General features: G+C 44.9%; 2 protein-coding genes across 4 annotated transcripts in view; one reads left to right on the plus strand and one right to left on the minus strand.

Annotated features, from left to right (window-relative positions):
- Positions 1-8,352, minus strand: part of kdm6al (lysine (K)-specific demethylase 6A, like) — a 73,219-nt gene extending 64,867 nt beyond the window's left edge. For both annotated transcript variants that reach the window (XM_077232092.1, XM_077232091.1), the window contains exons 1-2: positions 8,038-8,352; positions 7,858-7,921 (exon numbers count right to left, since the gene is read on the minus strand). In XM_077232092.1, coding sequence (XP_077088207.1) covers positions 7,858-7,921; positions 8,038-8,189 — 216 coding nt within the window. In that variant the 5' untranslated portion in view covers positions 8,190-8,352. The remainder of the gene's footprint in view (positions 1-7,857; positions 7,922-8,037) is intronic.
- Positions 8,353-8,424: 72 nt separating this feature from the next.
- LOC143740046 (FUN14 domain-containing protein 1-like) lies at positions 8,425-19,151 on the plus strand. 2 transcript variants are annotated; one of them, XM_077232099.1, is made up of 5 exons: positions 8,425-9,218; positions 9,942-10,098; positions 17,222-17,297; positions 18,424-18,552; positions 18,774-19,151. In XM_077232099.1, the coding sequence occupies exons 1-5, from the start codon at positions 9,185-9,187 to the stop codon at positions 18,849-18,851; spliced, it is 474 nt and encodes a 157-aa protein (XP_077088214.1). In that variant the 5' UTR covers positions 8,425-9,184; the 3' UTR covers positions 18,852-19,151. The 2 variants fall into 2 exon arrangements, with proteins under 2 accessions (XP_077088214.1, XP_077088215.1); XM_077232100.1 differs by having other exon boundaries at positions 9,947-10,098.

Consider the following 19,151-nt stretch of genomic DNA (forward strand, 5'->3'; position numbering starts at 1 on the left):
TGTCATTTACTTACACTCTTTCAAAACAGTTTGACTTTCTTCTATGGAACACAAACGAAGATAATTTGAAGAATCTTCAAACTGTTTTATCAAATGACTTTCATTTTATAAAAAAAACAACCACATATTTTTTCCAAAATATCTTGTATTCCACTGAAGAATGAAAGAATCACAGAATGAAAATTTTTGGGTGAACTCTCCCGTTAAAGCCGCTCACACAGAGGACGAACTATAACAATCAAGGTAAAGTTTTAAGTCATTCTAAATGTAAAAGAATGGAGTCCAAACAGCCAATCAGAAGCTTGAGCTTCAGTATATATTTAAAGCTACAGTAACGTTACTGTGTGAGTGGAATATAGTTACCGTTCCTGGTGTGAACGGGCCTTACCTGTAACCATAAAGGTTTAGTTTTAAAATGAGTTCACACCACAATTATAACGATTATAACGACAGACAAAAAATATCGTTGAATTCACAGAAGATACTTTCAGGCTGATGAACGATAAAACATTGACAGTCAATCAGAATCAATCCTGCTTTAAAGAGGATTTAAAGCGACAGATGTCAAAACTGAGAACAGAATGATATTGTGCACTAGTGTGAACACTAGGGCTGTGCAATTAATCGAATTTTCATTTCAATTTCGGCTCCCAACGATCTCCAAAATAGTACAATCGAGTAAAAACGATTATTTTGCCCAGTTCTGTTTTGCTATTTTGTCTTGTGTTCTGAAAGACTCGCGCACGCGCACATCCGCCCCTCCCGAAGCCATACACTCTCTCAGCCTATACAGTCATAGATTGCAAGCACAATAAATTTCACAATAACAATTGGCTAATTTAATATAGATTGGAGTGAGACCATAAACGTCTCTCGAGCTGTCGCGATCTCCTTCTACTCGATCACTGTAACGCCTCAGTTCAAGCGAACGACAGCGCGCGCGCACATGACCTGATCATGTCTTTTAATAAATGCAACACATTCTCAAATTCATGTGAAATAATCGTGTTACATAATCGTGATTTCAATACTGATCAAAATAATAAAAAAAAAATTCCATAATCGAGCAGCCCTAGTGAACACTAATATTATAGTTATCGTTCCCGGTGCGAACACTAATATTATAGTTATCGTTCCCGGTGCGAACACTAATATTATAGTTATCGTTCCTGGTGCAAACACTAATATTATAGTTATCGTTCCCGGTGCGAACACTAATATTATAGTTATCGTTCCCGGTGCGAACACTAATATTATAGTTATCGTTCCTGGTGCAAACACTAATATTATAGTTATCGTTCCTGGTGCGAAGACTAATGTTATAGCTATCGTTCCCGGTGCGAACACTAATATTATAGTTATCGTTCCTGGTGCGAACACTAATATTATAGTTATCGTTCCTGGTGCGAACACTAATATTATAGTTATCGTTCCCGGTGCAAACACTAATATTATAGTTATCGTTCCTGGTGCAAACACTAATATTATAGTTATCGTTCCAGGCGCGAACACTAATATTATAGTTATCGTTCCTGATGCAAACACTAATATTATAGTTATCGTTCCCGGTGCGAACACTAATATTATAGTTATCGTTCCCGGTGCGAACACTAATATTATAGTTATCGTTCCTGGTGCAAACACTAATATTATAGTTATCGTTCCCGGTGCGAACACTAATATTATAGTTATCGTTCCCGGTGCGAACACTAATATTATAGTTATCGTTCCTGGTGCAAACACTAATATTATAGTTATCGTTCCCGGTGCGAACACTAATATTATAGTTATCGTTCCCGGTGCGAACACTAATATTATAGTTATCGTTCCTGGTGCAAACACTAATATTATAGTTATCGTTCCCGGTGCGAACACTAATATTATAGTTATCGTTCCCGGTGCGAACACTAATATTATAGTTATCGTTCCTGGTGCAAACACTAATATTATAGTTATCGTTCCCGGTGCGAACACTAATATTATAGTTATCGTTCCTGGTGCAAACACTAATATTATAGTTATCGTTCCTGGTGCAAACACTAATATTATAGTTATCGTTCCAGGCGCGAACACTAATATTATAGTTATCGTTCCTGATGCAAACACTAATATTATAGTTATCGTTCCTGGTGCGAACACTAATATTATAGTTATCGTTCCTGGTGCAAACACTAATATTATAGTTATCGTTCCTGGTGCGAACACTAATATTATAGTTATCGTTCCTGGTGCGAACACTAATATTATAGTTATCGTTCCAGGCGCGAACACTAATATTATAGTTATCGTTCCTGATGCGAACACTAATATTATAGTTATCGTTCCTGGTGCGAACACTAATATTATAGTTATCGTTCCCGGTGCGAACACTAATATTATAGTTATCGTTCCCGGTGCGAACATTAATATTATAGTTATCGTTCCTGGTGCGAACACTAATATTATAGTTATCGTTCCTGGTGCGAACACTAATATTATAGTTATCGTTCCTGGTGCGAACACTAATATTATAGTTATCGTTCCCGGTGCAAACACTAATATTATAGTTATCGTTCCCGGTGCGAACACTAATATTATAGTTATCGTTCCCGGTGCGAACACTAATATTATAGTTATCGTTCCTGGTGCAAACACTAATATTATAGTTATCGTTCCTGGTGCGAACACTAATATTATAGTTATCGTTCCTGGTGCAAACACTAATATTATAGTTATCGTTCCTGGTGCGAACACTAATATTATAGTTATCGTTCCTGGTGCAAACACTAATATTATAGTTATCGTTCCTGATGCAAACACTAATATTATAGTTATCGTTCCTGATGCAAACACTAATATTATAGTTATCGTTCCCGGTGCGAACACTAATATTATAGTTATCGTTCCTGGTGCAAACACTAATATTATAGTTATCGTTCCCGGTGCGAACACTAATATTATAGTTATCGTTCCTGGTGCAAACACTAATATTATAGTTATCGTTCCTGGTGCGAACACTAATATTATAGTTATCGTTCCTGGTGCAAACACTAATATTATAGTTATCGTTCCTGGTGCAAACACTAATATTATAGTTATCGTTCCTGGTGCGAACACTAATATTATAGTTATCGTTCCTGGTGCAAACACTAATATTATAGTTATCGTTCCTGATGCAAACACTAATATTATAGTTATCGTTCCTGGTGCAAACACTAATATTATAGTTATCGTTCCTGATGCAAACACTAATATTATAGTTATCGTTCCTGGTGCAAACACTAATATTATAGTTATCGTTCCTGGTGCGAACACTAATATTATAGTTATCGTTCCTGGTGCAAACACTAATATTATAGTTATCGTTCCTGATGCAAACACTAATATTATAGTTATCGTTCCTGGTGCAAACACTAATATTATAGTTATCGTTCCTGATGCAAACACTAATATTATAGTTATCGTTCCTGGTGCAAACACTAATATTATAGTTATCGTTCCTGATGCAAACACTAATATTATAGTTATCGTTCCTGATGCAAACAGTAATATTATAGTTATCGTTCCTGGTGCAAACACTAATATTATAGTTATCGTTCCTGGTGCAAACCCTAATATTATAGTTATCGTTCCTGGTGCAAACACTAATATTATAGTTATCGTTCCTGGTGCAAACCCTAATATTATAGTTATCGTTCCTGGTGCAAACACTAATATTATAGTTATCGTTCCTGATGCAAACACTAATATTATAGTTATCGTTCCTGATGCAAACAGTAATATTATAGTTATCGTTCCTGGTGCAAACACTAATATTATAGTTATCGTTCCTGGTGCAAACCCTAATATTATAGTTATCGTTCCTGGTGCAAACACTAATATTATAGTTATCGTTCCTGGTGCAAACCCTAATATTATAGTTATCGTTCCTGGTGCAAACACTAATATTATAGTTATCGTTCCCGGTGCAAACACTAATATTATAGTTATCGTTCCTGGTGCAAACCCTAATATTATAGTTATCGTTCCTGGTGCAAACACTAATATTATAGTTATCGTTCCTGGTGCAAACACTAATATTATAGTTATCGTTCCTGGTGCGAACACTAATATTATAGTTATCGTTCCTGGTGCAAACACTAATATTATAGTTATCGTTCCTGGTGCGAACACTAATATTATAGTTATCGTTCCTGGTGCAAACACTAATATTATAGTTATCGTTCCCGGTGCAAACACTAATATTATAGCTATCGTTCCCGGTGCAAACACTAATATTATAGTTATCGTTCCCGGTGCAAACACTAATATTATAGTTATCGTTCCAGGTGCAAACACTAATATTATAGTTATCGTTCCTGGTGCAAACCCTAATATTATAGTTATCGTTCCTGGTGCGAACATTAATATTATAGTTATCGTTCCTGGTGCGAACACTAATATTATAGTTATCGTTCCCGGTGCAAACACTAATATTATAGTTATCGTTCCCGGTGCGAACACTAATATTATAGTTATCGTTCCCGGTGCGAACACTAATATTATAGTTATCGTTCCTGGTGCAAACACTAATATTATAGTTATCGTTCCTGGTGCGAACACTAATATTATAGTTATCGTTCCTGGTGCAAACACTAATATTATAGTTATCGTTCCTGATGCAAACACTAATATTATAGTTATCGTTCCTGGTGCAAACACTAATATTATAGTTATCGTTCCTGGTGCGAACACTAATATTATAGTTATCGTTCCTGGTGCAAACACTAATATTATAGTTATCGTTCCTGGTGCGAACACTAATATTATAGTTATCGTTCCTGGTGCAAACACTAATATTATAGTTATCGTTCCCGGTGCAAACACTAATATTATAGTTATCGTTCCTGGTGCGAACACTAATATTATAGTTATCGTTCCTGATGCAAACACTAATATTATAGTTATCGTTCCTGGTGCAAACACTAATATTATAGTTATCGTTCCAGGTGCAAACACTAATATTATAGTTATCGTGCCTGGTGTGAACACTAATATTATAGTTATCGTTCCTGGTGCAAACACTAATATTATAGTTATCGTTCCTGGTGCGAAGACTAATATTATAGTGATCGTTCCTGGTGTGAATGGCCTTTAATGCTGAAACTTATTCCACAGGTCAGGATGCAATATAACCCTACATATTAATGCAAATATATGATATGAATGATGACAGGGGAACAACAGCAGTTAAATCAGCCGATCCCATCAGCATTATCCATCCACCTACTCATCCATCCATTCATCCACCAACTCATCCACTCATCACCCATCCATCCATCTACTCATCCATTATCCATCCACCTAATCATCCACTCATCACCCATCCATCCACTCATCACCCATCCATCCACTCATCCATAATAATAATAATAATAATTTGTTACATTTATATAGCGCTTTTTCTGGGGCCTCAAAGCGCTTTACATAGAAGAGGGAATCTCCTCAACCACCACTAGTGTCCATCCACCCATCAATCCATCTAATCATCACCCATCCATCCACTCATCCACTCATCCATCCACCCACCCATCCACTCATCCATCCATCCACCCACTCACCCACCCATCAATCCATCTACACATCCACTCATCCACCCACTCATCCAAGACTCATCCACCCACCCACCCATCCACCCACCCACCCATCCACTCATCCATTCAACCACCCATCCATCCACTCATCCACTTATCCATCCACCCATCCACTCATCCATCCACCCACCCATCCATCCACCCACCCATCCACTCATCCACCCATCAATCCACCCACCCATCTACACATCCACCCACTCATCCATCCACCCACCCATCCACCCACCCACCCACTCACTCATCCATTCAACCACCCATCCATCCACTCATCCACTTATCCATCCACCCACCCACTCATCAATCCACCCACCCATCTACACATCCACTCATCCACCCACCCACTCACCCACCCATCAATCCATCTACACATCCACTCATCCACCCACTCATCCATCCACCCACCCACTCATCCACCCACCCACCCATCCACTCATCCATTCAACCACCCATCCATCCACTCATCCACTTATCCATCCACCCACCCATCCACTCATCCATTCAACCACCCATCCATCCACCCACCCATCCACTCATCCATCCACCCACCCACTCATCCACCCACCCATCCATCCACCCACCCATCCACTCATCCATTCAACCACCCATCCATCCACTCATCCACTTATCCATCCACTCATCCACTTATCCATCCACCCACCCATCCACTCATCCATTCAACCACCCATCCATCCACCCACCCATCCACTCATCCATTCAACCACCCATCCATCCACTCATCCACTTATCCATCCACTCATCCATTCACCCACCCATCCATCCACTCATCCACCCATCCATTCACCCACCCATCCATCCACTTATCCATCTACCCATCCATTCACCCACCCATCCATCCACTTATCCATCCACTCATCCACCCATCCATTCACCCACCCACTCATCCATCCACTCATCCACTTATACATCCACTCATCCACTTATCCATCCACTCACCCACCCATCCATCTACACATCCATCCATCCACTCATCCATCACCCATCCATCCACTCATCCACCCATCAATCCATCTACACATCTACTTATCCATCCACTCATCCATCCATCCATCCACCCACCCATCCACTCATCCATCCATCCACTCATCCACCCACCCACCCCTCCATCCACTCATCCATCCACTCACCCACCCATCCATCTACATATCCATCCATCCATCTACACATCCATCCATCCATCCACGGATCCATCCATCTACACACCCATGCACACATCCATCCATCTACACACCCATCCACACATCCATCCATCTACACACCCATCCACACATCCATCCATCCACTCATCCATCCACTCATCCATCAAATCATCACCCATGAAGAATGTAAAAAAAGATGCTTATCTCTTTAAGCATCTGATGACAACAACAATAGAGAAGAAGCAGTGGATCATCATCATCACACAAGACAGTATGAGCTCAAACAGACTCAATCTTTGTTCCCTCTCTAGTGTTCACTACAGGTCCCACAACACAGGGAGGTGTTCTCACCATAGACTGTAAAAAATAGGTTCTCACACGAGACCCGTTACCCACAAGCCTCCACGGCGCTCAGCTGTAGCAGCTCATTCTGCAGCGTTAGGGTTATTCGCGTCTCCTTCTGCATTATAACGCATATTATAACGCGCGTTATAACCCCTCCCCACCCCGCCATCTTAGTCCGACCCGAGCGCCATTACCCCCGCGCGCACACACACACACACACACACACGCGTCAAACTGAGCTGACTCTTCCTCCCATTACCACCACACACACACACACACACACACACACACACACCAGCGTAAACTGGGCCTGACTCTTCCTCAGAAACGCTTAACTCACTCACACACACACACACACACACACACACACACACACGGATCGAGATAAAGCCCGAGCGCGGCTTATGAACGTCCAGTGATTCAAACGACCTCAGTTTGAGTGACACCTGCATTCTGCACAGTTACAGCACAAACACAGCGACGCGTCCCTGAAACGAGGAGACGCGTCAGAACGCCTGAGCCGCTGCTGCCGAGTTCATAAAGTTCTCTATATACTGTTTCCAATCACAGACCCGCGCGGCTAAAGGCTCGCGAGCTCCAGCGCAGCGCGTTGACGGAACGCGTCGCACTCACTCCCTCACACCCAGACCGCGGGAAACCGTGTCACTCACTCGCTGTCATTTTGCACTGAGTGTATGTGTGTGAGTGTGTTGTGGTGCGTTGATTTCAACGCGCGTCTTTACCTTGACGAGCAGGGCCTTCATGCTGGCGCCATCTTCATGAAGCCGCTGATATCCGAACAGAGAGCTGCGAACGAGACACAAACACACACAGGGCTCGGGATCAGCTCGCTTCCGAACACACACCCCACACCCCGAAACACCCCGAGCCGCTCGCGGGCTCCGTTAAGCGTTGGTTCAGACCTGTCGACGCGGGCGAGAGCGTCGCTCTCCTGCGCGCTCAGACGCGGTGAGTCCTCCTCGGGTTCACTCGCTTTTCCCGCCGCCATTTTCTTCTCCTCATCACCAGCAGCGCTGAGGCGTCGAGCGGCGAGCGACGCGCGGCACGATTTCATGGAATCGCACCGGGAGAATGCGAGTTCCGTTCGTCCAAAAGCCACAATAATCAGAAACTTTTTTCCAGTAAAACGCGCTTCGGTTTCTAAGCCCCCTAACGAAGTGAGTTGCTCGTCTTCTCACATTGTTGTGTAGGAATAAACTGTGTGATGCGGCGGGCCAATGTTTATGCGTGACTTGCGGCCCGTGCACACTTTAAAAACGCGGAACGTATTAAAACAATCTGAAAGTTGTGTCCGCCACCAGATTAAAGTTGTTGTAATTGTGTCACACAGGCGAACCCACGCCGTCGTCCTGACCACGCCCTCTCGGGCTCAACAGCCAATCGCTGAAGAGAACGCGAACGCGTCACTGGCCTTGTCCCAAATGTTTTGGTTCTTCAATCCTTTCGGTAATTTTGTTTCCTGTAAAGATCGCTTGAATGCACGACTCGAAGCTTTAAGCGTTTCACGTGATGTTTGGAAAAATTAGAGGATTGACCAAAACATTGGATAGCGAACGGCTAATTTGCGTTGTTATGAAATGCAAATAGAGAGGTGTGGTTTTCATGAAATGGGGAAATTGGAGTGACAGTTGTACAGTTAAGGGTTAAAGCTTAGGCCGCTGTGGCTCAATCCTATTCCCTCTAATATTCACAGAAAATATGGGCGAAAATCTCAGTTAGAAAACAGCTACAGAGATGAACTGCATCCATTACAAAACAACGCTTCCCATTCTGTTAATTCGTTTATTTAGTGTTGCTAATTTACTTTGAAATGCACGCACTAAATACATGAAACATAAGAATGCAATGAAATGTAGTAACACAAACTCATCAGTAGCTTTGTATTCAGAATAAAACATTTCAGGAAATGCGTGTCTTATGGATATGAAAACGCAGTAATAACCGGACATTGGCTACTTCATAATATTTGAAACATTGACGTGGCTGTAGGCGGCGCGCACGCACAGCTGTCAACATCACCTGACGCCATGACGTCACACATCGCCCAAAATGGCGGAACATCAACAAAAACAACACTCAGAAGGTTAGTGAGTGAGTGAGTGAGTGTGTTGTCAATATATGATGATCGACTGTTTAGTGGCCGTCTTTACACCCTAAAGTCAACAGCACCACGAAGACGGCGTGTCTCATATCGAGCACATTATATGCCAACAAAAACTAAAACCGAGAATATGAGCTCGTTTCATCTTGTCCTTCTGTTGGGTTAATCTCATTTAAAAAGTAATGTTTCGCTGAAAGGCCACATTTTACCTCTATCAAATCATGTAGTGTCGTGAGGTTTTATATACTACAGATACATTTACTGGAGATGCAAAATCACTTCAGATATAAAGTCTTTTTTTTTTTCTTTTTTTTTACTGTAAACAAGATTTAATATCTTCAGTCATTTTGCTTCTCGAGTAAATGTATCTTGATTTAAGATTGTTTAGATATTTGTGCTGGAAAATATTACAGAAACACTGAGGAAGAACATATTTTTGAGATTTTAGTCACGGAGTAATCATAATAACAAACAGCAAAATACAGTTAAATGAATCGGGGTGTGACTGCATGTGGTCACGTGGTTTCCTGCAGTCTTGTGTGTGTGTGTGTGTGTGTGTGTGTGTCATGTTACCCTCCATCAATATTCCTCGTGCTATATGGATACTGCAGCTGCTTCAGATGAATAACAGCATTTCACGCTTCACCTTGAGCTGCTGTGTGTGTGTGTGTGTGTGTGTGTGTGTGTGTGTGTGTGTGTGTTCAGGACAGGCTGATGAAGACGAGGCGTTCGAGATGCTGGATCTCGGCACATATGCTCGCAGTCACCAATGGTGGAACACCGTGATCGGGAACAACTCCGGCCCGATGGCAGAGAAATACTCTGTGGCCACTCAGATCATGATGGGTGGATTCACAGGCTGGTGCGTTCCCATTACACACCGCTCTTCATCACCAGTTCCCATTACACACCGCTCTTCATCACCAGTTCCCATTACACACCGCTCTTCATCACCAGTTCCCATTACACACCGCTCTTCATCACCAGTTCCCATTACACTACGCTCTTCCTCACCAGTTCCCATTACACACCGCTCTTCATCACCAGTTCCCATTACACTACGCTCTTCATCACCAGTTCCCATTACACACCGCTCTTCATCACCAGTTCCCATTACACACCGCTCTTCCTCACCAGTTCCCATTAAACACAGCTCTTCATCAACAGTTCCCATTACACACCGCTCTTCATCACCAGTTCCCATTACACCCCGCTCTTCATCACCAGTTCCCATTCTACACCGCTCTTCCTCACCAGTTCCCATTACACACCGCTCTTCCTCACCAGTTCCCATTACACACCGCTCTTCCTCACCAGTTCCCATTACACACCGCTCTTCCTCACCAGTTCCCATTACACACCGGTCTTCCTCACCAGTTCCCATTACACACCGCTCTTCATCACCAGTTCCCATTACACACCGCTCTTCATCACCAGTTCCCATTACACACCGCTCTTCATCACCAGTTCCCATTCTACACCGCTCTTCCTCACCAGTTCCCATTACACACCGCTCTTCCTCACCAGTTCCCATTACACACCGCTCTTCATCACCAGTTCCCATTACACACCGCTCTTCCTCACCAGTTCCCATTCTACACCGCTCTTCCTCACCAGTTCCCATTACACACCGCTCTTCCTCACCAGTTCCCCACACCGCTCTTCCTCACCAGTTCCCATTACACACCGCTCTTCCTCACCAGTTCCCATTACACACCGCTCTTCATCACCAGTTCCCATTACACACCGCTCTTCATCACCAGTTCCCATTACACACCGCTCTTCATCACCAGTTCCCATTCTACACCGCTCTTCCTCACCAGTTCCCATTACACACCGCTCTTCCTCACCAGTTCCCATTACACACCGCTCTTCCTCACCAGTTCCCATTACACACCGCTCTTCCTCACCAGTTCCCATTACACACCGCTCTTCCTCATCAGTTCCCATTACACACCGCTCTTCATCACCAGTTCCCATTACACACCGCTCTTCCTCACCAGTTCCCATTACACACCGCTCTTCCTCACCAGTTCCCATTACACACCGCTCTTCCTCACCAGTTCCCATTACACACCGCTCTTCCTCACCAGTTCCCATTACACACCGCTCTTCCTCACCAGTTCCCATTACACACCGCTCTTCATCACCAGTTCCCATTACACACCGCTCTTCCTCACCAGTTCCCATTACACACCGCTCTTCCTCACTAGTTCCCATTACACACCGCTCTTCCTCACTAGTTCCCATTACACACCGCTCTTCCTCACCAGTTCCCATTACACACCGCTCTTCCTCACCAGTTCCCATTACACACCGCTCTTCCTCACCAGTTCCCATTACACACCGCTCTTCATCACCAGTTCCCATTACACACCGCTCTTCCTCACCATTACACACCGCTCTTCATCACCAGTTCCCGTTACACACCGCTCTTCCTCACCATTACACACCGCTCTTCCTCACCATTTCCCATTACACACCGCTCTTCCTCACCAGTTCCCATTACACACCGCTCTTCCTCACCATTACACACCGCTCTTCCTCACCAGTTCCCATTACACACCGCTCTTCATCACCAGTTCCCATTACACACCGCTCTTCATCACCAGTTCCCATTACACACCGCTCTTCCTCACCAGTTCCCATTACACACCGCTCTTCCTCACCAGTTCCCATTACACACCGCTCTTCATCACCAGTTCCCATTACACACCGCTCTTCCTCACCAGTACACACCGCTCTTCCTCACCATTACACACCGCTCTTCCTCACCATTTCCCATTACACACCGCTCTTCCTCACCAGTTCCCATTAAGCACCGCTCTTCCTCACCATTACACACCGCTCTTCCTCACCAGTTCCCATTACACACCGCTCTTCATCACCAGTTCCCATTACACACCGCTCTTCATCACCAGTTCCCATTACACACCGCTCTTCCTCACCAGTTCCCATTACACACCGCTCTTCCTCACCAGTTCCCATTACACACCGCTCTTCATCACCAGTTCCCATTACACACCGCTCTTCCTCACCATTACACACCGCTCTTCCTCACCAGTTCCCATTACACACCGCTCTTCCTCACCAGTTCCCATTACACACCGCTCTTCATCACCAGTTCCCATTCTACACCGCTCTTCCTCACCAGTTCCCATTACACACCGCTCTTCCTCACCATTACACACCGCTCTTCCTCACCAGTTCCCATTACACAGCGCTCTTCCTCACCAGTTCCCATTACACACCGCTCTTCATCACCAGTTCCCATTCTACACCGCTCTTCCTCACCAGTTCCCATTACACACCGCTCTTCATCACCAGTTCCCATTCTACACCGCTCTTCCTCACCAGTTCCCATTACACACCGCTCTTCCTCACCAGTTCCCATTACACACCGCTCTTCATCACCAGTTCCCATTACACACCGCTCTTCATCACCAGTTCCCATTACACACCGCTCTTCCTCACCAGTTCCCATTACACACCGCTCTTCCTCACCAGTTCCCATTACACACCGCTCTTCATCACCAGTTCCCATTACACACCGCTCTTCCTCACCAGTTCCCATTACACACCGCTCTTCCTCACCAGTTCCCATTACACACCGCTCTTCCTCACCAGTTCCCATTACACACCGCTCTTCCTCACCATTACACACCGCTCTTCCTCACCAGTTCCCATTACACACCGCTCTTCCTCACCAGTTCCCATTACACACCGCTCTTCATCACCAGTTCCCATTCTACACCGCTCTTCCTCACCAGTTCCCATTACACACCGCTCTTCCTCACCATTACACACCGCTCTTCCTCACCAGTTCCCATTACACAGCGCTCTTCCTCACCAGTTCCCATTACACACCGCTCTTCATCACCAGTTCCCATTCTACACCGCTCTTCCTCACCAGTTCCCATTACACACCGCTCTTCCTCACCATTACACACCGCTCTTCATCACCAGTTCCCATTACACACCGCTCTTCATCACCAGTTCCCATTACACACCGCTCTTCATCACCAGTTCCCATTACACACCGCTCTTCCTCACCAGTTCCCATTACACACCGCTCTTCCTCACCATTACACACCGCTCTTCATCACCAGTTCCCATTCTACACCGCTCTTCCTCACCAGTTCCCATTACACACCGCTCTTCCTCACCATTACACACCGCTCTTCCTCACCAGTTCCCATTACACACCGCTCTTCCTCACCATTACACACCGCTCTTCATCACCAGTTCCCATTACACACCGCTCTTCATCACCAGTTCCCATTACACACCGCTCTTCCTCACCAGTTCCCATTACACAGCGCTCTTCCTCACCAGTTCCCATTACACACCGCTCTTCCTCACCAGTTCCCATTACACACCGCTCTTCATCACCAGTTCCCATTACACACCGCTCTTCATCACCAGTTCCCATTACACACCGCTCTTCCTCACCAGTTCCCATTACACACCGCTCTTCCTCACCAGTTCCCATTACACACCGCTCTTCCTCACCAGTTCCCATTACACACCGCTCTTCCTCACCATTACACACCGCTCTTCCTCACCAGTTCCCATTACACACCGCTCTTCCTCACCAGTTCCCATTACACACCGCTCTTCATCACCAGTTCCCATTCTACACCGCTCTTCCTCACCAGTTCCCATTACACACCGCTCTTCCTCACCATTACACACCGCTCTTCCTCACCAGTTCCCATTACACAGCGCTCTTCCTCACCAGTTCCCATTACACACCGCTCTTCATCACCAGTTCCCATTCTACACCGCTCTTCCTCACCAGTTCCCATTACACACCGCTCTTCCTCACCATTACACACCGCTCTTCATCACCAGTTCCCATTACACACCGCTCTTCATCACCAGTTCCCATTACACACCGCTCTTCATCACCAGTTCCCATTACACACCGCTCTTCCTCACCAGTTCCCATTACACACCGCTCTTCCTCACCATTACACACCGCTCTTCATCACCAGTTCCCATTACACACCGCTCTTCCTCACCATTACACACCGCTCTTCCTCACCAGTTCCCATTACACAGCGCTCTTCCTCACCAGTTCCCATTACACACCGCTCTTCATCACCAGTTCCCATTCTACACCGCTCTTCCTCACCAGTTCCCATTACACACCGCTCTTCCTCACCATTACACACCGCTCTTCATCACCAGTTCCCATTACACACCGCTCTTCATCACCAGTTCCCATTACACACCGCTCTTCATCACCAGTTCCCATTACACACCGCTCTTCCTCACCAGTTCCCATTACACACCGCTCTTCCTCACCATTACACACCGCTCTTCATCACCAGTTCCCATTCTACACCGCTCTTCATCACCAGTTCCCATTACACACCGCTCTTCCTCACCAGTTCCCATTACACACCGCTCTTCCTCACCATTACACACCGCTCTTCCTCACCAGTTCCCATTACACACCGCTCTTCCTCACCATTACACACCGCTCTTCATCACCAGTTCCCATTACACACCGCTCTTCATCACCAGTTCCCATTACACACCGCTCTTCCTCACCAGTTCCCATTACACAGCGCTCTTCCTCACCAGTTCCCATTACACACCGCTCTTCCTCACCAGTTCCCATTACACACCGCTCTTCATCACCAGTTCCCATTACACACCGCTCTTCATCACCAGTTCCCATTACACACCGCTCTTCCTCACCAGTTCCCATTACACACCGCTCTTCCTCACCAGTTCCCATTACACACCGCTCTTCCTCACCAGTTCCCATTACACACCGCTCTTCCTCACCATTACACACCGCTCTTCCTCACCAGTTCCCATTACACACCGCTCTTCCTCACCAGTTCCCATTACACACCGCTCTTCATCACCAGTTCCCATTCTACACCGCTCTTCCTCACCAGTTCCCATTACACACCGCTCTTCCTCACCATTACACACCGCTCTTCCTCACCAGTTCCCATTACACAGCGCTCTTCCTCACCAGTTCCCATTACACACCGCTCTTCATCACCAGTTCCCATTCTACACCGCTCTTCCTCACCAGTTCCCATTACACACCGCTCTTCCTCACCATTACACACCGCTCTTCATCACCAGTTCCCATTACACACCGCTCTTCATCACCAGTTCCCATTACACACCGCTCTTCATCACCAGTTCCCATTACACACCGCTCTTCCTCACCAGTTCCCATTACACACCGCTCTTCCTCACCATTACACACCGCTCTTCATCACCAGTTCCCATTCTACACCGCTCTTCCTAACCAGTTCCCATTACACACCGCTCTTCCTCACCATTACACACCGCTCTTCCTCACCAGTTCCCATTACACACCGCTCTTCCTCACCATTACACACCGCTCTTCATCACCAGTTCCCATTACACACCGCTCTTCATCACCAGTTCCCATTACACACCGCTCTTCATCACCAGTTCCCATTACACACCGCTCTTCCTCACCAGTTCCCATTACACACCGCTCTTCCTCACCAGTTCCCATTACACACCGCTCTTCCTCATCAGTTCCCATTACACACCGCTCTTCATCACCAGTTCCCATTACACACCGCTCTTCCTCACCAGTTCCCATTACACAGCGCTCTTCCTCACCAGTTCCCATTACACACCGCTCTTCCTCACCAGTTCCCATTACACACCGCTCTTCCTCACCAGTTCATTCATCTTGCCTTTAATATTGACGTCTGGAAGACCAACGAAAAACTTAGACAAACTATTCTGCTTTTCTCATCTTCATCTGTCTTTAGTGTGTAATGTTAGAAATGTAAGTGTTACAGCCATATGTAAAAAAAAAGGTCCTGTGCACTGTGTACTGTGTAGTGTGTACTGTGCAGTGTGTAATGTTGCTGTTTGATTATGAAAAAAAGCTCCTCCTGAAACGCCTCCATTGTATCTTGAGTCCTTGAGTTTCTTCCGAGAACGAACACGTCACAATATTCCTCATTATAATAATTAATATGCAGAATAAAGGGGCGGGGCCTGGGTGAGTTAGTTAGTAGTGTGTTAAACTGGCGGTTATGGAAAGGGGCAGGACATTTCCCAAACAAACTCAAAGCGCTCGACCAATCACAACACACTGCTCCAGTCGACCAATCAGAGCACAGTGTGCTTTTCAGGAGGAGGGGCTTCACAGAGACAGGAAGTAATCAGGAGTGTGTTTCCTGTCACTCGCGGCTTCACTTCTGTAGTGCGACGCATCGCTGAAGAAATCCACTAGCGAGTCACGACTGTTTCCCGAAACCACATTAATGTCACAGGTGTTTGAGTAATAACTACTGTTAATGAATCTGTTTATGAGTGAATTAACGCGAGATGTTTTGCTATAAATTAGACATGGCATCCGAGGAATAATTCTCATTTTTCTCAGTTATTTTGCTTTATTTCCAGATTCACTCATAGACTCCTTCTCACACACTCGAGCTCGTTCACACATGCGCACTCCTCAAAAACTACACTTTAAATCTCCTGACAAACTAAAAGACGTAAATGGCTTTTGTATGTGTTCTAAATAAAAGATATGATTGTATGAATGTCAGCTTGATTATTTTCCTCAAGATCAGGATTTATTGAGTCACACGTCATGAAAACAAGAAACTCTTCTAATCACAGGAGATCTGTCGCTCACACACACACAACTCTGCGATGCTGTGTGCGAATCTTCGTTAGAGCGATGGTTTCGGGAAACACGACTCGTTGAACTGATGATAACGACAGAACTTGCGACTATAGTTGCTAACGATGCTTTCGGGAAACCAGAGCGTTACTGACAGACTGGGAAGAGAGGAGCCGCAACAATGGAGAATATGAGGAAAATAATCAACATTCAAGCAGGAAAACCTGTTCTAGTAGAGCCTGAAAACAACATATAGACATTGTAAAAGGGGATAATAGGTTTTCTTTAAATACTGGTGTTCCTCATAGTTGTCTTCCCTCTCTCCTGCTTGTCTCAGGTGTGTGGGATACCTGTTCCAGCGAGTGGGAAAGATCACGGCTACTGCAGTCGGTGGAGGATTCCTGCTGTTACAGGCGAGAACACAGTTACTGATCACTGGTCCAGTCTCCTCCATTTATACAGCGCTGTTACGATGTAGAGTTTCACAGCAGCTTTACAGTGATAATAGAGATTACAGTAACAGAGATTGTTCTGGCTTTACAGCAGATCTAGAATAAAGTTATTGTCCAGATAAAGTTAGTTTTGATTGATTCACTTCCGTTGTAAAGATCATTAGTTATTAACTTAGCGGCCGCTAACACACACCGCTCAACAGAAAACACTGCGATCCGGCCGCTTATTTGAAATGTAAAATATCAAAAATGTAAAAAAAAAAAAGTATAATACAGAATTTATCGCTTCCGCGTAGCCACATGAACCGGGATTATCCCGACAACCTTTTATCAGTGCAGAGGAAAAGGGAAGGAGGCGTTCACAGCGGAGAGACTAGCGACACTTCAGGACTGCGTTGTCGACGTGTCCAGGATCAGGTCCTGTGTGTGTGTGTGTGTGTGTGTGTGTGTGTGTGTGTGTCCAGGCGCTGGTCCTTCATCAGATCTGGATACGGCCTAGATCCGGCGGACTGCGGTAATCCTCGGGATAAACTGACTAATATTAGCGTAGATGCCATTCTTCTTATGATGTAACGAGTACATCAGGATTTATGGGAAGTGTTCCCGGTTCCGGCTGATCTAATCTATGCAGCCTAACATTGAATTATAGCAATCTATAATGTGTTATGTGTATGCTAAGCCAAAGAGATGTGTTTTTAGTCTAGCTTTGAACTGACAGACTGTGTCTGCTTCCCGGACAATGTTAGGAAGATTGTTCCAGAGTTTTGGTGCTAAATAGGAAAAGGATCTACCGCCAGCAGTCGATTTAGATATTCTAGGTATTATCAACTGGCCGGAGTTTTGAGATCGCAATAGATGTGAAGGACTATAATGCGTTAAGAGCTCGCTCAAGTACTGGGGAGCTAAACCATTTAGTGCTTTGTAAGTAATCAGCAATATTTTAAAATTTATACGATGTTTAATAGGGAGCCAATGCAGTGTTGACAGAACCGGGCTAATATGGTCGTACTTCCTGGTTCTGGTAAGAACTCTAGCGGCTGCGTTTTGAACCAGCTGTAGTTTGACTCAATGGGCTTTTGTCTCTCAGATCGCCAATCACAGCGGCTACGTCCAAGTGGACTGGAAGAAAGTGGAGAAAGATGTAAACAAAGCCAAGAGACGCCTGAAGAAGAAAGCCAATAAAGCCGCACCTGAGATCAACACGTTTATTGAGGAGGTGAAGACGCTTAATAGTTTGAATAAAATGGACACAACAATGTCTTGTGCAAATCTGAGCTTCAAATAACAGGAATTCATTAAAATAATTAAATCTAGGACTTTAAAATGGATTTTTCCTTTTTTATTGTTCAGTTCAGCACTAAACAGTTATTCTATAACCAGTGACTGTCTTGTGTGCAGCAGTGCCCTCTTCTGCTTATAAACCTCCATGTTTTCCAGGCGTCTGAATTTGTGAAGAAAAACATCGTTGTTTCCAGTGGATTTGTTGGCGGCTTCTTGCTCGGCCTCGCCTCTTGAGTCGAGTGTTTCTGTGATGTCCCATCATGCACCTCATGTTGCTCTTTTAGCTTCACTCACTCGGTGTGTGTGAGTCTGAGGAAATGGAGGTGAATGTGTTTCTGTGCAGAACTGAACACTATAAACTACATCACTGGACAGTCTGTGTTTGCTTCTCTGTGAAAACAACTTTTCTTAGCTAATACTTGTACAGGTTTTAGTAAATTTGTTCTTGGTGAAGTTACTGTTGCATTTTCATGGCCTTTGTTTGTTGTTTATGGGGACTGTTTACATTGTAAATAAAAATGACTCCTGATTCAA

The sequence above is a fragment of the Siphateles boraxobius genome, unplaced genomic scaffold (genome assembly GCF_051911475.1).
Source record: "Siphateles boraxobius isolate OS27281-9 unplaced genomic scaffold, OSU_SipBor_1 163, whole genome shotgun sequence".
Taxonomy (NCBI): domain Eukaryota; kingdom Metazoa; phylum Chordata; class Actinopteri; order Cypriniformes; family Leuciscidae; genus Siphateles; species Siphateles boraxobius.